At 48.6% G+C, this 27,977-nt stretch overlaps 1 protein-coding gene across 1 annotated transcript; it reads left to right on the top strand.

Annotated features, from left to right (window-relative positions):
* The first annotated feature begins 10 nt into the window (after positions 1-10).
* LOC144179817 (uncharacterized) lies at positions 11-27,977 on the top strand. Its single transcript, XM_077708249.1, has 4 exons — positions 11-50; positions 3,905-4,024; positions 15,843-16,158; positions 25,699-27,977. Exons 1-4 carry the CDS (start codon positions 11-13, stop codon positions 26,342-26,344), a joined length of 1,122 nt encoding a protein of 373 aa, XP_077564375.1. The 3' UTR covers positions 26,345-27,977.

The raw sequence follows: 27,977 nt of genomic DNA, 5'->3' as shown, positions 1-27,977 counted from the left end.
ACGCACTGACATGGACGAACCTGCTTCACAGAGGTTCTGCGACCAGCACGGTGGGCCGAGCAGCAGCGTGTACGCCGTAAGCAAGAACGTGAGTCAACGGATCCCAACGTCATTGCGAAAGTGAAGGCGAAGCACCGGCAGGATACACGACGGCAGCGACAGCAGGGGCGTGCCCGAGGACCACCCAGCAAAGAGGCGATGCTCAAAGACTGCGGGAGAGAATGGTGGAAAAGGAATGACAGCTATGCGACGAACCCACCGAGCCCAGATGGCGCAAACCCGCACGGAGAAGGCGTAGGAGTGTCAAAGCATCGAAACGCAGAATGTACCGCGATGGACGAACGGGGTACACACAGAGACACTGAAGCTGGCAAACGAAGCTCTACAAAACGGTGTGTGGTCTGCAGAGACGGCATGGCGTGAACTGGGCGTGAAAATAAGCGATTTATTGTGCGTGCGTGCGTACAAAGTAACCTGTCAAGGCGAGCCCAAGGAAGGCGCTCCGGGCTCCAATCTCTTCATTCAGCGCTCAAGTGTAGACGCAGTAGTAAGTCCCAAACAAGCGCAAAACAAATAAGCAGTAATTAATGCGCGCTCACTAAAGGTAACAAGCAAGATCTATTTGGGGCCGCTTGGCGACACAAAGAAACAGTAATGCACGTGTCTGTGCCCGGAATGGATCTGGTTTAGAGCTGTTCACAAATATTTTGTAAAGTTAACCAGCATCAGTAAATTGGTGCACCTTGCTTTTCGCCTACACGGAACACTGTTTGCCTTCCTTGTCTGGAACGCGTGTCTGGTGTTGCATTCGGGAAGGCGACCCCGAACTGGGCTCCATCACCTCCATCTTGCATGGTGGCGTGAAGAAAAGCGGCGAGCAAAAGTTGCTGTTTTGCTGATGACAAGAATCCGAAGGCAAACTTGCCTGGTTTACTGCATAGCGGCAACGATCCAGGAACAATACCCTTGCGGGCAAAGTTACAGCGTGAATCGATAGGGCGACAGCATCGATTCTCTGCTGCAAAACGAATGCGAACTATTCACTGACAGGGCGGTTGTTATACACATAGCCGTAACGGCTGTGCGGTTGTTTCAGTGCTTCTGTGCACGCAGCCCGAAAATAGTACAGACACACACGCTCTTTCCTGAGTTCGTGATGCCGGCAGTAGCGGCGCTCGTTTAGTCTGAGAGAGGGGGGAGATATCTCGGTTATGGCATCCACTTCACCGGGAAGAACCGTTGGCTTCGCGTTTGGCAGCTGCCGAGGTTGAGTCACCGACAGCGAAGCTCCTACACACCGGCTGTTCACCAACAAACTGTCATCTGTCCGAGCAGGCTTTCCTACACAGCACCAGAGCACTCCGCAACTTGCAGCCTGCACAAAAAGGGTAGCGGTGCACTGAATCGTAACACTGGTCGCCCGTCTACCAGCACGTTTTGGAGGATCTGCGGGGAGCTGAAGTAGTTCAGTCCTTCCGTTCCGGGGAAAACATGAGAGCGCCAATGTTTGCGAAATTTAGGACGGAACGCTACTCATTCGTGCATGCTACTACGCTTCAGCTCCGTGCATGCTACAGTTCACTATTCATCTCTTGAACGGTAGGAGGAATGCACCGAGCAACATTGCACTCCTTTTCCCGGATTGCAACACTCACCTTGCAGTTATCTCACTTGTGCTGCACGTTCTTTGGCTCATGTCAGGCACACAGCAACAACCACTTGTTGGTTGCATGCATTTCTTTTTTTATTTGGTCTTAGGAAGTCTCTTTCATTCAATAATGCTTTATGTGGAGGAAGAACAGAAATGATAATACCTGAGCATGGTCATAAGCATGTAAAACGTAAGTGTAGACGTATAAATTGGCAACTGCTGTACATCGGAGTCAACTCCAAAGAGAGTAAAATAAACCAATTCCTGGAGCCGTAGTGCCTAGTTGGGCAGTTAAAAGAGTAGTGACATGTAATTTCAAAGCTGAGATAACTATGTAAAATGCTTCCTTTTTATCAAGAGATATCTCCAAGCAAGTTTCAACAGTAGCCGTTCAGTGTAACATTTTAAATCCATTTTAATCTCTGCCCGCACGAGAAAGCCCACAGCAGGCTAGCATGACATCATCTGCTATTTGCCCTAAACTGCCGATGTCGGGGCTGCCGTGACGTAGCCGACGCACTGGCTGCGGTTGGCGCGCGCTGCTACTCTGGTTGTACACGTCATGGCTTTGGGACTGATGTCATGCTGCCCGGGCACGCGGGGATGGTAAAGACCTCGGCCGTTCTGGGCGAGCGCGTGCGCTCGCTTGCGCGCGCGTCCAGACCAGAAGCGGTGCGACAAGAATGGGGACGTCAGGTGCTACCTCCTATCATTGCGGCTGCTCAGCGTTCGTTTTGTCGAAACTGAAAGTAACGTGAATAAATGACACTGTAAATGATTTTTTATGCTGCGATCGACCGTCTAATGTGCCATTCTGTGATTAATGGGCTAATAGGCACGCATAGCAGCGAAAAAAACGTAGCACGAAAATTTCATGTCAGTACTCCATTAACATAAATTGCTCATTTCTGAGAAATACTCTTAGAGCTTGCTGACGAAACTACTGTATTTTCTGTATTTACTCGATTCTAAGCACCCCCATTTTTTCACAATCGCGGTGCCGAAAGTGAGGTGCGAAAAACCTAAATTACCCCTCCCCCCCCACCCTCGACACTTCTTTTCGTGGTCGTATCTCGACTAGACAGGTGCAAGGAATAAGGGTTTGTTGGGAAAATATTTAAAAAAAAAGGTACAGACAGTCAATCCACCGCTTACGTCTGATACTCGGTCACCCTCACTGCCATTTGTGTCCGTTGTGACGCATGGGCAGCCACTCTCAGCATCCCCAGCAGGTCGTCTTCTGTTCTACCACAGTGGTTTGTCATTGAAAACTTCGTTACTTGGCCACAAGGTTAACTCGGGCCTGCTTCCGCACGTCTGAAATCCACCTTGCAGTGATTGCTTAGCTTTTTCCCAATACGGTATGTCAGTGCAAACAAGGCTAACAGCATCACAGTGTGGCACCTTAGTTGTAGACATCGCTAAAGTTTAAGTGCATGGCTAAAGCGTCACTTCTGTGCTCTGCTCGCAATGCAGCACTCATGAACGACCTTATGGTCTTTTCAAGTTGTCATTTTCGACTGCTTAGAATGGCCCCGGAGCAGCTTTGCATTTTTTTCCCCCACAAAATATCTATATTGAGAGCAGTCCTGCATGGGGCAAAAGCTGCTTAGTACTGTGTTTTGGACGGGCAAATAAAATACACCACCAGTTGCTTTGACATGAATGCTCACAGGTGATGCAAGCGTTTCTGCACAGGTGTCCAGCGCAGCAGAAAGGGCGGACGCACACCCAGGAGAACGTGGCGGCAAGCTACGCAGCACCAGGCTGTCTTGTGGACAAGGAATCCTGGCATGACAATACATAGGAACGCCCTGCCTTGTGAAGCCCAAGACACCCTGGAGATGCCACCTCCAGCCAAATAAGCTGCTTCTGCCGTTTACCTGGGCATGCAGGTATGCGTGGTGGGGGCTGGTGTTTATTGGAGTGAGTTCTGGGTGGATGAGGTAAAGTAAACCCTTGTACTACCTCCTTTCTTTTTTTGTGAACAATGGAGTGGATATGATAATGCTTAAGCTGGGAGCATTTTGGCTCTTGTGGAAGCACCAAAATTAGGTGTTCACATGTGTGGCATTGCTTGTGCTGTCTACAGGGATCAGGCTAAGGAATGCTAGTTTGAAGAAAGGTAAATTGAACTGGTGGAAGCCTTAATCCTTATTGTGCTTTGAGGGCAACTTGAGTGGGAGTGAGTGAGTGAATAAACTTTATTTTGGTGAGCTTCAGGAGCTGATGGTTGGGCGCCCGGATGGTGAGGGGCCTCCTCTATTACGGGAAGCCCTGGTCCGTGCTGGCTGCTGTGGCCCTCTCCACCAAGCTACGCTGGACTGAGAGGTCGGTGCTGGCCAGTTGGCCCGCCCACTGCTCGTGCGTTGGGTGAGGATTGGGGGCAAGGGATGGGGTTTTCTGACACTCCCATACCATGTGGCACAGGGTGCCAGGTTGGGGACAGAAATTACAGGTAGCACAGTCGAGGGTGGGGCACATGGCATGAAGGAGAGTGGCATGAGGATAGGAATTTGTTCGAAGTTGGTGAAAGGTAGTCCCCTTGGCCCTGGATAAATGGGGATGTGATGACGGGAACTGTCGTCATTCATGGCAGTAATGGGCCAGGATGTCTGTGTATGAAGTAACACTAGCAGGCTTGGGAGAGCTAAGGGGCTGCGTGTCTTCGCTTTCTTGAGAAACGGCCCAGTGGGTGTGAAAGCGGGCAGCGGTGTGTACCACCTTGTTTCCCTCGAAGGACTCATGTCCGGGGGTCCAGGTAATGCGTATTTTCGGGAGCTGGCGCACACTTTGCAGAATTTTGAGGGTTGCGGGTGTTATGTGACCTAGCAGGAAGTTGCAGTTGGTGGCTTGCAAGGCTCATTACAGCGATGTAGTCATCTCCATTGTTGGTGGCCAGAGCGATGGCAAGTTCTTCTGCTGCCTCAGCAGATGTCGTGGGAACAGTAGCAGCCGCCAGTTCTGTACCATTGGCGTCGGTTACACTCGCGGCATGAGAGGCTTGTTGGTGGTACGGAGAGGCATCCGTGTACCGAGTACAGGGGGAGTTTGGAAAGCGTTTTCTGAGGGCTCTTGTCCGGGCTTCTTGGCGTGCCTTGTTATAGATGGGGAGCATATTTCCAAAAATGGGTGCTACTTCGATATATTGTTGGTTGGCTAGAAAGATGTGTTGCCTCTGTTGGCATTTTGGGGGAGGCCTATAGTCGACCCGGGTAAGTGTAGCTCTGCTGGTTGGTGTGAATTGGGAGATGCGATGAGCTTCTTCCAGTTCCCCCATGTAATATGGACACCGAGCTGTAGGAGTTTTCTTGTTGCTGTTTTTGGAGGTACCGTAGTTTCCCGGTTCTAACGCGCACCCGATTTTCCTGGCAAAAAAAAAACGAAAAAACTTGCACCTCCGATTGTAACGTGCACGGAACTTTGTGAGCAAGAAAAACGAATGCGAGAGAAACGGACGATTTATTTCCCGAAGTAATCTCACTCATCTCACTCCTCGTCGTTCTCCGCTGACCACAACATCTCGTACTCGGTGCCGTCAAGCGCGTTCGCGATGCCACACTTCTGAACGAACGTTCAACCATGGTCGATGGGATTGTGGCCCACGCCTCGCACGCCCATCCCGCCAGCTTCTCCAGAGGCGCACGCTTCAGCCGACCGCTCGTTTTGAACGTGAGAGAGCCGCTGCTGCCATTGCTGTTATCAAGCGCGCAAATAGAACGATTTGACGATTTGTGTGAACGCCGATAGAAAAGCCCAGGTGCCTATGCTTCCTGCGTCCGAAAAATTGTTGCTAAAAGCTTTGGGGCCATCTTGAGATGGCGATGGGTGGGACGAAATTTCCGCTGTTGTGGCAATTTCGGTTTCGTATCCGATTCTAACGCGCATGAGATTTTTCTACCTATTTTTCCGGAAAAAAAGTGCGCGTTAGAATCGGGTAAGTACGGTAGTCCAAGGGCGCCTTTGTAGGCTTGGTGTATGGCAGTGTTTAGTTTTTCTTTCTTCGCAGGTTTCAGGACCAAATACGGTGTCCCGTATGTAACTTGGCTAATGAGGAGGGCGTGAATGATGCACAGGGTGTCAGTTTCTCTAACCTAAATCGCTGATGGGCGACCTGGCAGATGACATGCATGAGCTGGGTGAGAGTCCGTTGAAAGGGAAGGATAGTCTGGATGCCTGAGCCACCTTTTAGCATGGTGAGGGCTACGACGCGTAGATGTGGGACATTAAGGACAGGTTGGTCATTAATGGTAAGTTCTGGATCTGGTATGGGATCTGGACGTTTCTTATTGTCAAATCTCGATATAAATGAATCATGCAGGACCACTGAAAATTGTGTTATTTTGAAATACCGTTGTAATGAAAAACTGGCGGTTATAAGCCAGTGCTCAAACTTAGTAATGAAAATGATGAACGTTAGCAGCTGATGCATGTGCAGACAGGCAAACTCTCAAATAAAAATGTTGTGCTCACTTTAAAGCTACTTTATTTGAAGAAATCAGTTATTTTCTAATGCGTGCAGCACGCACGACTGGTTAAGTATGCCTCTACATACTCCACCTCGCACAACACCTCATCAAGTAAGTCATTGCACTGAGCAACGAAAGTGCGGAATTTGTTCATGTGCACTAAAACATCGGTGTGCGAGACGATTTCATTTTCTTCTGTGTTCGGTGAACCACAGTCGTCTTCCTTCGCGTCGTCATCGTCACTAAAGATTATGGCTGCTCTCACTTCTTCTTTGCTTTGTTGCTAGCTGCATTCATCTTTAGATCTCACACAAACTTCGCAGCAAAATCAATCACACCAAAGAAATACCTACCCACACACGTGATTAGCGTGAAAAATGACCGACCGGTTACTGTCACCCAACACCACGAAAAAGAAAAGAGACGAATGCGGCTAGGCTTACTATGCTACTGCACAATAAACCACAGCTTTGTGGTGGCGCTAGCTGTCGGCCCTTGAAATGGTGATAAAAATAGCTTCTGCACTCACGGAATACACAGAGAATAGGTGGTTTCTGTTTCACGCGAGAGTTCTGTTGCTGTTACTTCTAGCTGAATTCGTAATACTGAGGTTCCTCGATTGTACTGGGGAAAATATATTACGTTTGTTATTTTGAAATATGCGCTATATTGAAATTCGTAGTTCTGAAATATTTTTACATTGAAAGTATAGGCAATCTGGTGGGGGACTCTTAAAATATTGGCAAATTTGAGAAATTCGTTAGTGTGTGGTTTGTAGTAATGAGGTTTGACTGTATGTTTTTTTGCACAGGGTTAAAAGGGCAGGGCACATTTGAGTCCTCAGGCTTGCAGGTATTGCTGGGTAACCTGAGTGGCTGCTTGAAGCGCGTCTTGCTGGTCGCCTGGAGATCCATTGGAGACCCAGAGTGATGCAAGTCGCTCCACTGCGCTTTAGAGTCTCCACCGGCAAGTCCTGAGGTCGAATGGAGGCCGCTTACTTTCCCTGCAGTGGCTAGAATAGGAAAGTGTGGTCACCGCACCCGATTTCGCGTGACGCCCTTGGAGGAAAACCGCCAGATGGCGCTGTCGCACGCTTACACGTTCGCTGCGGCGGCGGCGGCGGACCGCCCCAGCGCGGTGAAAGTAGTGTGGAGCACAATTGTTTTCGCGGGCAGTAGGACAATCAGAAAAGCTTTTTGATAGCTATTCTTTGTGCTTGTGCAAATCGCTATATAATGAATGTCCTAATCTCTTAAGAACTACAATAATCGAAGTTTAGAACCGACTGGGCGCGCTTTGACAGCCCAATGTAGCCGGCCGGCTCTAACACATGTCAAACGCAAATGAGAGAATTTTCCACTGGTAAAACTGACAAACATATTTTATTTTCTACGAGCTTGTTACAAACGAACAAAAACTAATCCCTTTCGATGAATGGATCAGATTGCGTTCAAGATTACAAACCCTTTTAAGCCATCAACGTTGTCTCAGTGCACCTTGCCTTGAGGTGCTAGATTTTTTGTGTGTGTGTAAACAAATTTAAGCACTTTTTCTGGGACTGTTCACCAGTTTTCTCTCTTGTTCACCAAATTCAAGCGTTTTCAGCCTTTGATTCTTTCCGGCTGTTACTTGAGGTGACTAAGCTTGAGGTGTTTCTTTCTTTCCCGAGAAGATGCCTTCTCCTTGTTCAATGCTTTCGTGTAGAAGTGCAGCCCGGTGACCAGAAAGAAGTTGATGACCTGGTTTGTGAGGCTACGGCCATGCCGTGGACATCCTACGATGACAGCGTGTTTCTGAATGCAGGAAACAAGGGCGTCTAAGCTGTCACTCTGCAGCTCGTTGTAACTGAACCAGATAGAAAATGTGGCTTCGAGGGCATCCACAAACGAGAAGAGCTTCTCGGAGGGGTAAAGAAGACCCCCATTGTCGCAAAACTTGGTGAACGTTGCCAACTGCTCGTCGGCCTGATCAGCAGAAACAAGGAACTCATCAAAGCAGTCTTTGCAGGCATTCTTCAAAACCGTTTTGCGTGTGACGTAGCCAGCCATGTAATAGACGAGTCGGGAGTCGCTCATCTTTTCCGGGTAGTCATGGTCAGGAAGCGTTGCGGACTTCTTCAGTACGTCCGATGCTTCGTCAATCTTTCCGTTGTCCAGAAGGGTGTCTAGTTCACGGGCTGCATCCTCACTACTCAGCAGAAATGTCAGTTCTCCCCCTTCACAGTTTCCACTGGGAGGAGCTTTGACCAAGTCATAAAAGCTGAGGCAGTTCACCGTCAGCAAAAACTGGGCAGCAGTGGGATGGTCGTTGCACCCAGAAAATTGCCTGATGATGCCAAACAGTTTCTCCAGGCAGTCCTGGCTGAGTCGGCATGTGAGGAGGTACGTAAATCTGCACTTGTCGTGACGATACTTCAATAGGTCAAGTGTAGCTTGAAGGGTGACCCTTAAACCTTCGTCAGTGCTTGCTGAAAGAAATCGCCCTCGTGAAGTTGCCGCATGAGCCTCCCACTGGTTGAGATACTCCAACACATCCTTAATGTGACTCTCTTGTGTGGAACCAGGTTTAAGCCCTTCCAATGGCACGCGGGCTGTCATGGCTTGTATTAGCTTCCACATGAGTAGGACAAAGGCTTCAGTTGGTGCAGGGTCACCGCCATTCTTCATTTTCTTCTTGTAGAAGAACAGGCCACGAAGCACCTGCGGACTGAAGAGGTGAAAAGCCAGATTTACCTTCATCCTTTCGAAGCTGTTGGGATTCACGTGATTAGCAGTAATTTTTGGCATCACTTTCAGCGTGAGTGCACTGTTATCCTCGTCATGCACCGTTCTGATGTGCTCGAAATCAACAACGCCTTCAGGCGTACCATATGTTCCGCTGAGGAGGCCATTTCGAATACACTTCACCAAGTGCGAGAAATCAGAGATGAAGAAGAGGCTTCGTCCCTTCTCGACGGGGTGGAGTACGCATGGCTTTATGGAAGCTGGGGAGGCGGATATCCCGAAAAAGTGCCACATTGAGCGATTCCATGAAGCCCCATCGGCCGTGATGTAGTCCACCTTCAGGCCAGCTTTCTCAGCCGCCAACACAGCTCCTAGCAATATCTTCGACAGAAACGCAGCCTTCACATTTCCTCTAGAAGCGAAAACTCCAAGTATCTGATGCCAAGAACCAGCAACAGGCTGAAACATGATCACGAGACCATGGTCGCAGGGAACATGCTTGTCGCTTTCCGGTGTGAATTTTCCCAAATCAACCAGCCCGCTCACTTTTCCTCCTGCACCAACGTTTAAGCACTCGGACAGCTTCATTTCGTCCACAATCAAACCGCCGTGACGTTTGAATTGATCCATGGATTTTGTTTTCCTTGCAATGCCTGCGAGGATAGCAGAGTTGAATCCAAACCCACTTTTGTACCGGTGCATGTACACCTTCAAACAGCTTCGGCTTGGAAGCATCAGTATGCCTTCCCGTTGGACATGCTCGTACAGTCTTGGGCTTTTCATTCGCATTATCAAGCATTCCAACAGCCAATTCTGATTGTACCGCATTCTTTTGAGTTATTTGCGGCGAGCTTCTTGAAAGCATTGCATTACAGCAAGTCTTTGCTTCGGTGGCAGGGATTCCAAACGGTTTGCAAGGGCGCTCTCTTTAAGTTCTCCGCTCTGTTGCTTAAGTTTCTCAATGGTCCGCGTGTACAGTGAGAGCTTAGCCTTCAACCGACGAGTGGTTTGTGCTAGCGCTCCTCTCCACTTTGAAATGCGCGCTGCTTCGTTCAGGCTGCGGCGTTTTCTTGATCTTTGGTTGAGAAGAGCTTTCCGCAAATGCCTGCACGCAACACATGGCTTGCCTTCGGTGGAGACGCCCTGGCATTTCTTGCTCGATATGGACGTTTCGGGGAGCAGAACCTTGTTACTGCCAATTACAAAAGAAAACTCATGCACAGTGCCAGCACCCGAACAGATGCTCATGGCATCAACTCTTCCGAGTAGCAACGCAGGGTCGTCACATGCGACATCGTGTTGCCGCACCCCTTTGACGAATACTTCACGTGTGACGCAACCCACCCCCGAAGAAAGCAGAACCAACTTGTCCGCGAGCAGGACGTGCTTACTTTCCATAGTGCGACACACACTGTAAGCCACAGTTAGGGGGGGAAGCACTCAGCGTGTGCTTTCCCCATGCAGCCGAAGGTAGGGCCAAGTTCTTGATCGTAAATGAACACGAGAGTTCTTCAGACTCCACACTCTCAGGTGGGTCGCCATCGTTGGTGCTCATATTGCTGGGTGGGGCCGCGGGTGCGCTTCTTGCTGGACGCTTCCTGCTCGGGGGAAGTTGTTATGACAGGTACCTTGGAAGATTGGGGAACTGCGTGGGCACAGCCCCCAGGAGCAACACAGGCCTGACTCTGTCGATTAATACAGCTACTCTTTTCACTGTGTGTTCAGAGTGCCGGGAGATGTAGCGTTCGGCAAAGTGAAGCTCGCACACCGCGGACGTTTCCTGGAGCTGCTTGTCAGCGCGTGGTATTGCTCGTCGCCACTGCGCCAGTACGGTCAGGTCCTTCGGAACGCCAAACAACGACAGTTTCTTTTTACAGGACTTGTACCCCGTAGTGCAGCCCGGCACAAAACAGTGGCTCTGCTTTCGTGGCATTACAGCACATTTAAACTTGCTACACCAAAGAAACAACCGCTACCTCTCACTGGTCAACGCGGCGACCGCATAGCAGACGATAGCAGACAATCCGCGCGCGCCTCACCAGGCTATGTGTAAACATTTGCGCATGTCCCCTTGCGGATCCCTATCGACGGCTTCAAAGCACCTCATAGGCGCTGCATGCCGCTAATCACACTTTCCTATTCTAGCCACTGTACTTTCGCTTTTTTTCTTTGTCGGCCTCAGAGCCGATCGGCCGCCGCCTTGGATTCGATTTCGCATAAACAAATGAACAAAACAAGACAATATAACCCAGTGAGTGACTGGCACCACAAGAATATTCCACATATGTAAAACGCGTTTTAAAAAGTATGCATGTTGTTTACAGCAAAGTATCTGTCTGCGTCAAAAAGTGTCCTTTTTGTTTTGCTCTTTTTATCCAGGCCTGGCAAAGTCGCATCAAGACGGCATCAATAGTGGAGGCGCCCGACGGGAGGGTAGTTTTGAAAGTTTGACAAGTGAATTTCCGATTTTTCCTTGCGTGCGCCAAAGTGTTTCAAGAACACTGAAGGACTCTCCGGAGTGACGATCGCTGGCCAGATGCCCAAGAAAATGAGAAGCCGCGTTGTCGCCCAGTTTGTGGTGTCTATGGGGTGTCAATCCCGGCCGCCTGCCGCAGTGATTGCTGTTAACGGCGAGACAAACAAAAGACAATGATACGCGTACCAATTTCGTTGTTTTCGCTCCCAGCAGTGTCTGTGCTGCCTCCTTGCTACCTCTTCCACCAGTGCTTGAGCTTGTGGTGTATTTGTTACGCACTGCTGTGTTATTTGCCGTTGTTGGTCGGTCATCCTTGTTGAGTGCCCTTCAATTGCCATCTGATGCTGCTGTGGTTGTCTTGCTAAAGTCTGGTGTGCTGCGCGATCTATGTGCACATGTTTAAATGAAGCACTTGGGTGGACTATGAAAAATGCCGTGTGTAAATGAAAACGTTTTTTTTTCTCGTTGCGATTCTTAATTTTTTATCGTTGCAGCCATTTCCCCAATCTGACATTGCATGGAGCTGTGCATAGGCCGGCTGCTAATTTGCCTAACATCTTATAGCGTAAACGGATAACATAACTACATTGTCAACATTGTCTGTCTGGAATATATAAGCTAGGTTTTAAGTGATTATGGTTGATTTACACGCATGTTTGACGAGAAAAGCAGAGTTGAAAGTGCGGTTTTTCTCGTACCATTCTGCGCAATAGTTTGTTTACGTTGGCTATGATGACATACTGGCAATCTGTCAGGGCTAAATCTAAGATTGCTAGCATGTTGAACATGCAGTGAACTAACAAAAAACGACGGAGGCACCTGATGATATAGTTTAATGAGAATGCAGTAATGTTCCATTACTGAAAATGCCCTCTCATTATCACTTCCCCTCGCACCTTTCTCTTTTCCTGTTTTCGCTCTGCTTTCACGCCATCTGCTGAGGCAGCTCTATTTGATTGCGGGTTTCAGTAGGTGCCTAATGGTGGCACTGCTGTTGAACACCAAGCAAAGCGGGCATTTTGGAGAAATTCGTGTTGTTATTTGCTTGTTTGCTAGTTGCACAATCGGCATGCCCAAACTACAAATGTAGGCCTCGGTACATGTATCCAACGTTCGCTTCCAAGTCAGATGCCACAGCGCATTCAGTGTGTATGCCTTCAGTTAGCTGGAGCCATTGAGCCACTTTGGTGTAGGGAACGCCTGTTTGTCTCTCATTTCAGAGGCCCTGGATTTGGTTCCCACCCAGATTCATATTTGATCGATTTTCTTTTCGACTCAGTGGCCTTACTCGGTTTGGGAGCTTTTCTGAGAAACATGCTGTTAATTTCCGCTTGTTTTGTATTCTTTGAGATGCTGGCCTTTCTTTTGTGTGTGTGAACCATCCATCAGCCACGTTGTGTGCTATTTCTTTTCCCCTTGGTCACACCAGGTTTTTCACCTACTGAGTCGACTAATGCTTTTGTATTACAGTTCACACTAACAAAAAATGCGAAGTTTGGAAAGCATACATAGCCTTGAAACAGACTGCGAACTAGTATGGCTTTATTGCAGCGGTTGATAGGGTTGCCATAGTTGGTGTATGGGGTTTTCTGATCTGTCACCTGCTACAAAAAAATTGACTCTAGAGGTCTCTAAGTAATCAATTAATCAGGTGGAAGAGAACGAAAACTTGCTGCGGTGGCTCAGTGGTTATGGCGGTGTGCTGCTGAGGACGAGGACGCGGCTTCGATTCCCGGCTGCGGCCACTGCTTTTGTGATGGAGGCAAAAAGCAAGAACGCCTGTGTGTACGAAATTTCGGCGCACTTTAGACATCCGCAGGTGGTCAAAATTAATCCAGAGCCCTCCAATACGACGCGCCTCATCGCCTGCATTGTGTCAGCGTGTTAAACCCTACAATCAATCAATCAATCGACACTTAGTAACAAGGCCACAAATAGGACCTAGACTCACTTGCTTCATTGTCCCCTTAGGTTCATTGGGTGGACAACAGCTTTGTGTTGGCTTATTCTTGGCATGACCGTTGTGAATGGAACTTTGGTTCATTTGTTAGGGGTGAATCATGGACACAATTTTTCCGGGAAGGCTCCAAGACAGTCTGAATGAAATTGGCCATGTATCTGCTCTGTTCACTACAAATAATGTCAAAAGACAGTTGTGTGCCTCCTGTGCCATGTAACTCCTCTGCTCTCCACTCCAACCCCTCGCACTATTTCCTTCCTGTCTCGCTCTTCTTGCGATTAGCTGAACAGAGGTTTGTCCAGTGTGACCTTATTTTCCCTCCTTTCAACTGCTCACAGCGACCTGTTGGGACACTGCACATCCCTTTTTCTTTATGGTTTTTTTCTTTCTCTACGAACAACTGCTTGAGCACATTCGTGCTTTCGTTTACCTTACACATGCTGGGGTCTTTCTGCTCCATTTTTAATGCCACCCTTTTTTCATTGATCATAAAACAACCCAGGGTGAATTCTTAACTATAAGAACACGGGACCTACGGGTAAATTACTTACATTTTGTCTCGAATGTTTTCTTTGCAATGAATAATGAGGACATCAGATTTATTTGTTTGAAGCGGTTCTGCAGATACTTAATCCTTTTTGATGACTGGTCTCAACTTTTGGCCAGAAGGCCAGGTAGAGGAACAGACACACAGATCAAAATTGTCATGCTTAAAGGAGCCATGAAGAGAAAACACAAGTTAGGTTCATTCAAAAGATTGTCTCGTTAGAATCATACTGACACCACTTTTAACGTAAACTTCGCTCAAATAAGCTACATAATTAGGAAAAACGGGAATGGTCATGCGACCCACCAGCTCATTTCCCGCAACAGAACCTATGTCGTCACATGGGCTAAGCTCTGCGATTGGCGGAGGCTGGCAGAAGCAGACGCAAATTAGGTAGAACTTACAAACTAGACGAACGAGCGATTTGCGCTTAAATTTAGGGCACACTCTTTACAAAGCAATAAGAATGATGGGACAAACAGTGGAAGTTACGAAAGCACATGTAAACATAGAAGTACTGATGCGTTCTGCTGTTCGTACTGCGCACAGCATTCTTGGTTTCGCTGCACAGCACTACGGGGCTTGGGGTTGTCTCAGACGACACTGGCCGATTGACGCAAGCAACGGTGTCTTACGTGACCCCATTTGTCGAGCGAGCACTGTTTCAGGGAACGAATATTTTCTCCCAGAACAAAAACAAGCCAGGTTTAAATGCGGGCAAACACCAACCAAACGCTTGCCACACGGTATGGTGGCGCCATCTAGGTTACGGAACGTAAAGAAACGCGAGAACAAACCAACACCGCTGTACAGGGTGGAGACAACCTTTGAACGGTCCCGTGCCGCCGCAATTGGGCCAACGGGCTCAGCGCGTTATTCTTTTCGTTTCCCACGAGACCTAGCAACGCGAAACAGACAATATGATTCAAACTTCTTCAGTAAACCGCGTTGCGGCGATAATTTTAGCGCGGTTTTGACAATGACTTGCTTCGGTGGCGAGCGAGCAACAAAAAATGGCGGCGCCAGCGTATACGTGTCTCTACCCTGTACGGCGGATGCGTGAATGAAGGTACTCTAGGCTGCAGAGCGGTCGGTTTCAGCGGTTTCAGTGATGTCACTTGGGACCACGAAAACGCATGATTGAGTGGGAAAATCAAAATTTTAACCTAAATTGTTTAATTTCTCCGTGAATAAAGCACCGTTTGTATCCGGACAAGCGCTGGGGGCACTACAAAACACGAAATCTTTCGAATAAAACCAACTTGCATTTTCTCTTCATGGCTCCTTTAAGTAGCTTAAGGTAGACTGTCATCTATAAAATCTTAGTGCTGATTCAGTCAGTGTGTTCATCTGTGGAAGGGCTCTGTTTTAACTGTGGAGCTGTTCTAGGGCCGGCCTTGATAACAGCCTGTGCTGGTATCATGTCGTGCTCTCTCTGGAGCAAGTTTCTTCGCCACGCAAAAACCGGTTCCCAGTACAAAAAAAAATCATAACAAAATAAAAACAATGCCCTGGGTCCTGCATGTCTTGATATGACTGCTTGTGTTGCACCTGGAGAAATGTCTTAGCTGCAGTGGTTTTGCATTGAGACGTGAAGCCATCTTCAAAGAAATTGGTGTAAGCTTGGTCTGGCTTTTTCACATTGCGTGCTGCACGGTGAAGCATTCCCATCTCTGGAAAGGACGATAACAGAAAATGGCTAACTCGTGTTATCGAAAGTATCCCGCAGCAAATTAGTGAGAATTACCCGCAAGGACGACTCAGATGCTTTCATATACTCGTCATAATTAGTTTGCAGTCAAGTTCTACAGAATTGCTGTGTTGTAAATACATTGCTGTCCACAGAGGGAGTGGTGTTATGAAAAAAAAACGGCCGGAAGTGTAATTTTACCACAACTATGCAGAAAGAAAATTCTGTGAGACTATTCTAACATAACGCAGCACAGCTTTGCTGGTGATTCTTCTTCACACAGAGTGGAAGGGCACTGAAATTTTCCCCCTCTTTCTCGGTTGCAGGCTCTTCCCCCTCACCAAATGGCCACAAAGTGCAGCACGACTCCCCGGCGGATTGCCGGCTGCTGCGCTGCCACCAGTGCAGCTTCTCGACACTGCGCCCAAGCCACCTGAAGAGGCACCAGCGCATACATACAGGCGAGCGCCCCTACCGATGCCACCTGTGCCCCAACGCCTTTGCCCAGAAGAGCCACCTGATCAGCCACGTGCACACGCATACGGGGGAGAGGCCCTTCCCTTGCCTCTTCTGCCCCGAGGCCTTCACACGTCGCATCCAGAGGAAAACCCACGAGCAGAAGGAGCACCGCCACCACCAGTAGTGCCCAGGGAGCAGGGACCAGGTGGGTGGGTGCGCACACTCCCTCCAACGAGATCGGAGGGGAGGCAGGTGCCTTTGTGCGGTCGGTAGCCAGAGGGATTGTGCAGGACACCAAGGGGGAGAGCTCATGGAGGAAGAGCCCATTTTATTCTATGGGACCTGACTACGGCCGAATGTTTTGGCCTCACATTGTGGCCTCACCAGCACGGTGACAAGTGCTCCGGTCTAGTGTGGGAAGTCTGATTGTGGGCAGGCCTGACTGAATGAATAAACTTCGGAACTTGCGTCGTCGGAACTTGCGCCGCATGCGCCGCAGTTCATTACCCACCCCCGCCCCCGACTGGCTTTGAAGGCTGAACGGCCAATCCCGCATCGCAGCGCTAACTGTTGAGCTTTGGTCTGAATATCTTCGCAGGACACTCGGTGTCCTTTCGCACGCTCCTCTACCACGTGCAGCCGGAGTTTTTTCTCCAGAGCATCGTGCCTCCCACCACGAAACGCACGACGCAGTCCCCTACAAGCAAAAAGTTCGTCCCGCTGTTTCCGCCATCCCCTGATCAGCTTTTCATTAACGACTAACTCTCGCTGAGCGGCGCAGTTGTTCAAGTTCTCAGCAAACAGGTTCACCCGGCGCTTGAAGTCCGACGTGACATCGCGAAGTGCGCACGAGAAAAACGTTGTGTGCGGAAATCACAACGAAGCAAACACAAAGAAAGCGCATGAAACGGAGAACGGGAGATAGTAGAGGCAGCGAGCGAAGCAGGCAACGCCGTTCCGTTCACGAGGTGGCTACGCTAGGTGGCGAAAGTCACCTTTACCCCTTTACCCCCACCTCACGCTAGCCGCTACCGCGGCTCCGAAGTCACCAAGCCAAGCCAATCTGGCTCTCTAGCCAGTACGTAAGCTCGCTCGTGCAGTTCGGCCGGCGGCCGCAGGTAATGCGCGATAGCCGGCAGTGACTGTGGGTGGTTTTCTTACGCTGATTGTTTTGTTATTTTTTCCTTTATTTTCTTGCCTGTCTTTGTTCTAGATGCTCCGCGCTGCCGCCACAAATTGAGGAGCGCCGGGCGCGACGGAGAAACGGATCGCTCGCCATTTTTGATCTCGACTATAGGTCGAGGTTCTTCGGTCACGATTATAGGTCGACCCTCAATTTTTAAGCACATTTTCGGAAAAAAAAGGTCGACCTATATTCGAATAAATACGGTACACTCCTCTATCTTCGGCACCTCGGTATTTTCATGGATCGTCATGTTAAAATGATTCCAAAACGCTTGCCAGTTGTGCAGATTGCCTGAGAACGCTGGGATCTGGAGCTTGGGAAGCGTAACAGTCTGATGACGTGACACATGCGTTTGCCCGCCTGACGCTCCTACAGGATCGGTAACTGGAGCAACTATCTTTCCGCTGGCGACAGAGGTTCTGGAGCTTGGGAAGCGTAACAGTCTGATGACGTGACACATGCGTGTGCCCGCCTGACGCACCCACAGGATCGGTAACTGGAGCAACTATCTTTCCGCTGGCGACAGAGGTCGCGCTGGGCACTTGCTGGGCATTTCGTAGGAGGAAGCGTGCTTGAGAGACGACATAAGATATCTTGCGGGAGTACTCTGCCGCTTCTTCGAGCTCCTGCTCCAGTCCATCGTCATCCGTGGCATCGGCGATTTTCTCGTTAGGGCGGTGACCTCAGGCTCTCGCTGTACGATGCAGTCAAAGTGGGAGCTCAGGGTTGCCGCGTCGGGAGAGGGCTGCTGCAGCAGGTCATTTAGCTGGGTGAGCGCTCGCGTGACGCCGCTCCTGACGACGCTACGAGACTCCTGACGGCGGTCGACTGACAAAGCTATGCGGGTGATGCTCCAAAGGGCGATATCCAGGGTTGGTTGGCTCCAAAGATGTCGCGGAAGCTACCGTGAGTCAAGGCCCCGAGCCCTAGACAGAGCGACCCGTGCTTGTTTATTCGATGTGATCGAGCCCCTGCACCGATGATGATCGTGGCGCGTGCTCACGCCTGCTTCGTCCTCTTCCTCCTTTTCTACACTGGTCACCGCAGTCTCCCATTCTATGTGGCTAGAGAGATGACATTCGGCTTTAGGTTGGAGCTCAGAGTATTCATGTAAGATAGTCCGTATCCCTCCCGCATTCTCCTCACCGCGGCAGCTGCGTGCTCCGCCGGTCTCACCACAGCGCCATCTGTGCGTCAGTGCACAGCTTGCGTTCGGCTGCACTCGCTCCCGTCGCCGTGCCAGTTGTGCGTTGGCGCGCAGCTTGCGCTCGGTTAAAAATTTACACCATCTTCCCGCGAGGGGAACCATGGGGTAGATGCGACGCATTGGGGGTTGCCGTTGCATTTCCGTTATGTTAGCGATGTCAGCGTGTGGATTGCTGTTGTTGTGTATCCTATTTACACAGCATGTTCACCCCCGATGCATCGCATCTACCCCATGGTTCCCCTCGCGGGAAGATGGCGTAAATTTTTAACCGAGGGCAACCGTGACGCTGCTCCTGACAACGCCACGAGACACGGTGATGCTCCGAAGGGATATAATCCAGGTTGGTCGGCACCAAAGATGTCGCGGAAGCTACCGCGAGTCATGGCACTGTACCCTAGACAGAGCGACACGTGCTTCTTTATTGGATGTGATCCAACCCCAACACTGATGATGATCGTGGCGCGTGCTCAGGCCTGCTTAGTCGTTTTCCTCCTCTTCTACACTGATCACCGCAGTCTCCTATTTGGTTTGAGAGATGCCGTTCGGCTTTAGGCTGGAGCTCGGGGCATTCATATAAGATATGGGATAGGTCGGCTTCTTCGTCCTCACACAGACCTCGGTAAAGACCCAGCCTCACGGTGTAGATCTGGATATATTAGGGCCAATTTATAAAGGTTTAGGAAGGTATGAGATTGGAGTTGCCTCCATGTTGCTTGCTGGATTTTCGTTGGGAATAATGAGGGGCAGGGTAAACTAGTTTTTCATTTCTGTGGTGAGGTGTAATCTCTTGAAAAGTAACCATACACTCCTTAGACTTTCGCAGGCACGATAAGTCCACTGCCCGGTCGACGACTTCGCGGGCAAAACTGTAGGCCACTTTGTTCCCCAGATGGGACGAGTGCACATGAATCCAGATAATCTGGATCTGGTGGGGTTCGAACTGATTTTTTAATAGAATTTGAGATACCGCTTCGGGAATTTCATTCTTGGTAAAGTTACGCACAGCCGTTTTGGAGTCGCTTGCTAAGTGGTATCAAGATAGCATCAATGATGGCCGCGCGAAACCAGACGCTTGTTTTGATAATTTGAGAGTGGATTCCGAATTCTTTTCGCGTGCGGCAGTCTTATAAAAACATTGAAGGACTCTTCGTTGTGATGTTTGCCGGCCAGATGGCCAAGGAAACGAAAAGCCGCTAGCTTGTGCAGAGTAGCACTAGCGAGGCATGGAGTTTGTTAGGATTACGGGCTGTCAATCCAGGCCGCCTGCCGTCATGGTTGTTTTATACCAGGCTTCAGTGACTTGGGTGAACGACAAGACAATGAGCACAGTGGACTGAGATACAACCGAGTTTTGGAGGCGTACCAGTTCAGTTGTTTTTGCACTGGACCATGTATGTCCTGTCCGTTGAGCGCCAGAACACCCTTAGTGCAGTTTGCAAATATTAGCTGAACACGTCGGTAAATTCATGAGCGCACATTACATGTCCATTTTGCTAGTTGGTGGCTACTCTGAGACAACCGGGACGACACCTGCTATTAATAGTTCAAATCACCGTGACTCAGTTTCGCTGCCTTTGTTGCTAGTGCTTTCTAAAAGGTAAGTTCTAACGCGGTTCACATAAGCGCCTTGGTTGCGAAATGCGCACTTCTCAACACGATAGCGCAAACTTAACGGCCAACTGCACTCAAATTTTTTCTTTGTCGAAATAAGTAGTCTAGGCTCTTAAAATCACCATGGCGAAATCCCTAGCTTCGTAACCACAGAGAGCGCTAGGTACCTCCCCTCCGTTCAAAGTACCTCCAAGCAGACGACATTTGCACCTGGCGGAGAGTCGCCGAAACAAGTTCCGAGCGGCCTGTGACGGAGGTTGGGGAACCTGTCCCGCGAAGATCACACTTCTCCGGCGACTCGCAGGGCGCTCCGTCGGGAGCAGGGATGCGTTCACCCGGGGTTTCTCTGCTATACCAACGCGCTGTACCGCCGTCGCCATCACGTGTTTAAACTAAACGCATAGGCAGTAATATCCGCCATTTTTTCCAATGCAAAAAAAAAGAAAGATTAGAAGCCTTCAAACTTTCACGCGCTTGTGAACGTCTTGGTGTTAGCAAAACTCTTTTGACTTGAAAACATTATTTTTACTCAAAAAAAATAAAAGCTCGAAACGAGCACTTGCCTTACATTTTGTCATTATTGCATTTATACCACAGAAAAACAAGATATTTTATAAGTTCTTGACCACTTGCACTTCCGCGTCCGATATTGGCCAATTTGGGCTGGCCCAACGCCACCCTTCATCCTTTAGACCTTTCCAAAAGTTTGACGACCTAAATAGAGTTGTGCACGCGGCTATAAACAATTGTGTGACTTTTGCCTTACTCGCTAAGTGAACCAATTAAAATCAGCCTTTCTGGTAGTAACAAATACATCCGCACAAATATCGGCCGTCGTCTTTGCGAAGTGCGGAAACTAACGAAACTGCTTCTGTCCTAAATAATAGACTAGATTTTTTTTCAATTCTTAAGTGAAGCATTAGATTTAGTTTATTTGAAAGTAAAATGTTTTCAACAGCACCTGTCTGTGTGGTTAAAGTAGAAAACAGTGGTAGATAGGAAATGTCTTCGTGTTTTAGTGCATCATTTGGCTATGGAAGTAGCTTATAGTTTCAGACCACTTTTATAATTCGATTCTCGTTGTGCAGCAAGGCGAAAAATACTGGGCCGATATTCATGAAACTGTTTGTACGTAATGTATATATAGTAGAAATAGTGATTGATCGCCGCCCGCGTGCGGTTTGTACCCTTCAAAGAGAGCGACGGGATAGCCGAGGCGTCGGCTATAACGGAAGCTGGTTTTCGAAATCGTACGGGCAAGTAGTTTTGTAAATCAGGGTCGGCTCTTTTACTTGCAATGCCAAAAACTGCTACTCCGGCAGTTAATATGATGTAAAAAAATTACTGTCGGGCGGTCTACTTCATCTTGCCTGATAGCAACAGGATACCGGAATAGCGCCTAACTCCATTATCATGGGCATACGTTAGTGGAAGTTCTTCTGCGGAAATACCAGAGCGAAACGCGGCGCTACAAAGCGTAGACGCTAACCAAGCGCATTTGAAGGCGGCTCTCAGCGGCCGCTGGTCCTGGCGCAGCCGCTTCCGTTCCGCCACGTACGTCACGTCCGGTTGCTGGTAATGGCCGCCTTTTCTATTCAGTTTCGGTTCCGAAAACGCCAATGTCGCGAGCCGTTTGTGTCGCGCGCGTTGATGTTTGAAGCGCAGAATTTTGCATTTTGCACCCTTTTTATATGTACTATTTGGTGGCATTATTTTTACGTTCTCGAAAATTTGAGTGCAGTTGGCCTTTAACTGTCTTCAGCAAGCTGCTGGTACGAACGAAACCTGTCTCGTGCATCCTTTTACTGCCGGTCTTTCCAACGTCATTTCATTTATTTTATTTACTCTCAATGCACCGGGCATTACCGAGAAGATTGGCTAACAAATAAAAAACATACAGTAAAAGGCGATGTTACAATAAATTACAGTTCAGAGTTCGAAATGGCTGTTTTAAAAGTGTTGGCGTCGGGGATCGATGCGATAAATGCTGGAAGGTGCTTCCAGTCGCCGGAATCTTTGAGGACAAAACAGTTGAGAGATTGGTTCATGTGGCTGAAAGGAATGCCAACTTTGTATTGGTGATCACTGCGTGACATGTAGGTTGGGCATGAAAACAGTTAATCGGAAAGGGCTCTATGAGTATGATATATCTTATGAAAGAGACACAGACATGAATTTTTGCGTATAAGTGAAAGGTTATGCAGGTTAGGCATGTCGAGCGAGCAGCAGAAAAAAGCTGCTGGGCGCCCGGAACAGTGTGCTGTCTCCTTAGGTGTTGCGATTCATTTGACAGTCAAGCACCCAGAGACTAAATAAAACAGAACAATTTCGCATCAAACTGCTTGTTGGAGGTGTGAATTGTCGAGCCGTTGTGAGGGTGCCCCTGGCCCGCACGTTGGGTTGTAGAATAAGCTTTGTGACTTCGCAAAACTGAAGCGGCTTGGTATGTTGTGCTCCGTATTTGCAGGCATCAGTCCCGCCAGTGAACCCCTGACCCGCTTGATCTGCTGGGACTAAAAGACCGTGCTAAAAAGGCTTCTGACACGGCCATGATCTGCGAGTCCATTATGTGTGACCGAGCAGTCAAATCGTCACCTCCCTGTGGTCTCCTCCAGTCCTACGAAGCGCCTCAGTCTAGCTGTACCATCTGCTGAGAAAGAACATGCCAGCTGCTCAACCCAGAGAGAAGGCCGTGTTTGGAACTTTGTTGTTTGGTTATGAGTGACGATTCTAGCAACATTTGGTGACACCGATAAATGCTGCACGTGTCATTCCTGCCAACTTCATCAGTGCTTGAGCTTGTTGCTTGTTTGTTACAAAGTGCTCTCTTCCCATTGTTGGTCGCCCTTGTTCAGTGCCCTTCAGTTGCCGTCTGACGCTGCTGTGGTTGTCGTCTTGCAGATGTCTGACGTGCTCAGTGGACTTGCTTAATGGTGTACCTAGTTGGTGTATGAAGAGTGCCGTGTGTCAATGATGAGTTTTTACTTGATTTGATAGTTTAGCGTCAGGCTTGCAGGAATTTAACCCGTACTTGTCACTGCATAGCTATTTAAAATCTGGCTGCTAGTCTAGCTAGTGTCTAATAGCCTAAAGGGCCACTTTTGTCAGTTGTGAAGATTGTCTAGTTTGAATGCATGGGTAAGCTAGGTTTTAAGCTTTCATGGATTTACGCGCATTTCTTAATAGACAAAGTGCAGTCAAAAGTGCCGCTTTCCTCGTATCATCCTGCCTGCTATATTATTGATGTCAGCTATGATGGCACAGGGTGCAGACCTCAGGGCTCAATTGAACAGACTGCCACCATGTTTAACATTCAGTGAACAAACGCGAAAGTGCGAGGACACCTTATGATGCATTGAATGCAAATGAAATATGTGCCATTGATGAGCATGTCCTTCCTTATCATTTTCCCCTCGTGCCTTTCTCCTTTCCCATGTTTGCACTCCTCACGCACCATCAGTTGGGAGGGTACCGTATGAATGCAGGTTTCAGTCGACGCTGCATGATGGCGCTGTTGAACACCCAAAGCAGACATTTAGCAGCAAAGCACAGTGTTACTCGCTTCATTGCTAGTTTTCTAATTAGTACGCCCCAGCTATGACAGCAGGCCTAGGCACATGTCTCTAACATGTGTTTCCAAGTTGAAGGCCACATCACATTCAGTTGGTGGCATCTTGAGTTAGCTGGAGCCACTCAGCCACCCTGGTGTTGGGGATGCTGCACGTCTCACATTTCAGACTTCTTGGGTTTGATTCCCACCCAATCCGTATTTCCTCAATTTTATTTTCGATTCGATTGCTTTACTTTGTTTACGGGAGCTTTTCTGGAAAACATGTCGGGAATTTGAGCATTCTTTCACCTTAATTATTTTGCATTCTCCGAGATGCCGGCCTTTCAGTTGTGCGTGTGTGAATCATCCATCAACCATGTTGTGTGCTATCTCTTCAGCCCAGCGACACCAGGTTTTTGAGCAACCGAGTTTGCTACCGCTGTTGCATTAAACAATCCCCACTAACAAACAAACAAGGCAAAAGCTATAGCTCTGAAGGCTACCATAGCATGGAGAGAGATTCCACACCACTGTGGCATCATTAGGTTATTTTATAAGCTGGCCGTGCTTATTCCGTGAAAATTTCTGTTCGGCCACCTGCTAAAAATAAATCGAGACTATTAAACCTGCTAATAATCAATTAATCAGGTGGAGGACAGTTCATAATGCACCCACAAATAGAACATGAACTAATTTGCTTCAATGTCTCTAAGTTCATTCGGCTGGCAACAGCTTCGTGTTTGCTGATTCCTTGCGTGACTGCCATGAATGGAACCCTAATCTGGTTTGTTTGTGAAAAATGACTCGAGGATGATTTATTCTGCTTATTCTGGTTGGTTCCATAACAGTGGCGAAAATGTTGGCAGTGTATCTGCATGGTTCACTGCAAATGTTATCAAATGACTATCGTTGTCTGCCACTACACCCTTCACTTGCGTCATGCAATTCCCTCCCCTCTCACTCCTCGTGCAATTAGTTGAATGGAGGTTTGTTCAGTGCAGTTCAATTTTCCCGTGTTCAAACTGCTCGTGCCCATCGGTTGGCACAGTGCAAACTCCGTTCTCTATCTTCTGTCTCTTGCTCTGCCTAGGACAGTGTGAGCTCTGTTTTTTTGTGCTTGCTTTTACCTTGCCTGCACTGGAGTCTTTCTGCATTATTTTTAATTGGCTGTTTTTCCCCCTGATATCGTAAAAAATAATAAAAGTTGTATTCTTGACTGAAAGAACACAGCAGCTACTAATTACGTATTTGCATTTTCCGTCAATTGTGCCTGAGGTAGCCTTTGCGATAAATAATGGGGACATGTATGAATTAGTCCAGCAGATTTAGTTGTTTGGAATGGTTCTCCTGACATGTTCTGTTTTGCAATTGGTTCAACTCTTGGCCAGAAGTCAAGAGACAGGCAGGCAGACCAAAATTTTTGCATTTAAGTAGTCCAAGAAAGACTTCCCAGTTTGGTTCATTCGAAAGGTTGCCGTTTTAAAATTACACTGACAGCACGTTTAACGCAAACTTCACTCAAGTAAGCTGTATAATGATGAAAACAGAATAGGCATGCAACATCCTAGCTATTTTCTGCTCTGTACTTATGATGTATTATGGGCAGTATGCCAGAACTGGCTGAAGCTGACAAAATGCAACACAAATTACAGGGATTATAAGCTTGCAGAATGAGCTTCTTACTCTTAAGCTTAGTGCACATTTTTTCTATAGTGGTAAGAATGGAAGGGTAAACAATGTGCGTTACAAACAAACATGTCAGCATAAAAGCGCCAGTTTTTATGGCGTGCAGTATGTCTGTGGATGCTGAACGCCCATCAGGCACGTGGGGCTCGTCTTACACGATGCTGGCCAACTGGCCTCACTCGGTTTGTCAAGCATACCCAATTTTTCACGATTGTTAACTAAGAACAGTAACAAAAGCTTGGTACAACGCTGGTCAGAAACAAAGTGCACACAGTAGCCCTTCAGAGGTATTCACGTCATCTGTGAAGGCAGAGGGTAAAGGAGGCAAGGAATGATTTGTTATTTGCAGCAGCTCTAGTCAATATTAATAGTTTTTGTTTTAGACACCTTTCCTTCGAATGTCATCACTGGTGTTACAAAATGCACGAGCTAGTGGGAGACCCAAAGTTTTAGCTTAAAATGTTCAATTTCTCAGTAATAAAGCATCGTTTGCTACTGGGGATACAATAAACCACCAGATCTTTCGAATAACATGAACTTGCATTTTGCCTTCATGGCCCCTTTAAAACCTCGCTGCTGGTGCATAGTCACTGTGTTTTTCGGTGGCAGGGCTATCAGCTCATTCCCCCTCCTCCCTCTTGCAGGCTGTTCCCCTAATGGCCACAGCAGGCAGCACGACGCCCCACCGGGTCGTCAACTGCTCTACTGCCAACACTGCAGCTACATGACACCCTACTCGAGTACCCTCAAGAAACACATACGCACGCACACGGGCGAGTGTCCCCACCAGTGCAACCACTGCGGCAGAGCCTTCACAGAGAGGAGCACCCTGGTCAGCCACCTGCGCATCCACACGGGCAAGCGCCCCCACCAGTGCAGCCACTGCGGCAAAGCCTTCACGGAGAAGGGCAACCTGGTCAACCACCTGCGCATCCACACGGGTGAGCGCCCCCACCAGTGCAGCCACTGCGGCAAGGCCTTCGTGCAGAGGACCAGCCTGGTTAAGCACGTGCGCATCCACACGGGTGAGAGGCCCTACAAGTGCCACCTGTGCCCCACGACTTTTGCCTCCAATAGCGGCCTGGTCCGCCATGTGCGCAGCCACACAGCCGGGTATTCCCCCCGCTGACTCCTATGATCCACAGCCTTGGCACGCTGTCTGAGGATGCTTGGTGCGGCAACAGGGGAAGGGGTCAGCTGTGTGAGTGTGCACGCAAACACAACATTGTGACAGAGGAGGTTTGTGCAGCATGAAAGAGGTGGAGTCAGAGAGGGGGACCCATTTACCCTACAAGACCATGCTGCAAGCGAAAATTTTGACGTCGCAATGTGGCCTCACCAGCTGGGTGACGATTGCTCCACGCTTGTGTGGGAAGTGCAACTGTGGGCGGGAACTGTGCATTTTCTCGGGAACCCACTGTATATGGCCCATTTGAACACGCGCTGCAGCTTTGCAGACTGACGCAACCAAAAAGGGGCACTTTTATTGGAAAGAATTAGGCGTCACCATTGATATGCGTGCAAATGCACTAGCTGTGTGTGTCTCATGTAATTTGCCACTGTGATGGTTCTTCTGTCAGTTAAAAAGAGTTCACATTCAGTTCTTGTCTTGTCTGTTCTAGCACCTATGAACAATCGGAGAGTAAGGAAACACAAGACAAACTTACGTCGGTTAGTCATCCAACTTTGTTTCCACCATTTGGCAAATGTATTGAGTAAGGTAGCACAAACCACAACAAAAAAGGGAAAGGAGGGAAGTGTTATTATTTCTTGTTTGAAACGTGCTGATACCTGAAAATGCCATTATCTAAGGGGATGGCCCTGTTACCCTATTTATTGGTATAGTGTGGTTCATTTCTTTGATATATCTGCTAGAATGGCCAAAACAATCTGCAGTGCACAGTTGATGTTTGTGTACGTACGGCTGTGTGTTTCTTCACTCCCTGAATGTCTTTATTTGAAAATTACGACTCTTTGCACAATGAAATAGCCAACAACCTCTGTGCCCCCCATCTTACTTTTCATAAATGAAATACCGGAGGATCCCTTCTGAAATGGGGATGGGAAGGAGCAACTGTTTACAGCAACGATGCGGATGTTTCTAGGGGGCAGCTAGCGGAATTTCCTGCCGGAAAAATTTGAGTGGTTCTTGGTAGCTTTCTCCCAGAAGTAGGGCTATCGTTGTTGCTAACTCTTGTCCTCCCCTATGTAAAAGACCCCAAAATCTTTAATTTCCACTTGTTGGCTACATCTGGATCAGAAACACGACTTCGGTGCACTCGAGAACTACAGCTGGCTTTCTTTTCCAAAGGACATCTGAGCTGCTACGTTGCATGGGTTTGATATGTATAACTCCCAAAGGGGGCGCTCTTGATAGAATAAATTTGTGGGTCGATACAGCTTCACCTAGAGCACTGCACAGGCCCAGGGATGCCCGGACCGCGGGCCGGGTAGGTCCAGGTAAGGGATTGTTCGATCGGGCCCGGGCTGGCCTCGGATCTGAGCCAGGCCTGCATCATTGCCGGGTCTCATACCTGTGGGTAGCGGCGCCTGTATGCTAATGCCTGATTTTATTGGTTCGGATGTTTGTTCGAACACAAAGCTACACAACCCAGGCAACGAATTCTAAAAGACCGAGAAGACAGATGAGAGAGGAGGTGCCGCGCCACCACCGCGCCCGTCTCCCTCGGTGAGCCAGGGTGCTGCAACGGCGTCGAACGGCGAACGCGTGATATACATGGAGGAAGAAAAATTTTAGGAGG

This window comes from Haemaphysalis longicornis, unplaced genomic scaffold, assembly GCF_048455015.1.
Source record: "Haemaphysalis longicornis isolate Haplotype H1 unplaced genomic scaffold, Haemaphysalis longicornis Haplotype H1 scaffold_4, whole genome shotgun sequence".
Lineage (NCBI taxonomy): Eukaryota > Metazoa > Arthropoda > Arachnida > Ixodida > Ixodidae > Haemaphysalis > Haemaphysalis longicornis.
Note: the sequence above shows the minus strand (reverse complement) of the source record. Positions and strands in the feature narration are given on the sequence as shown.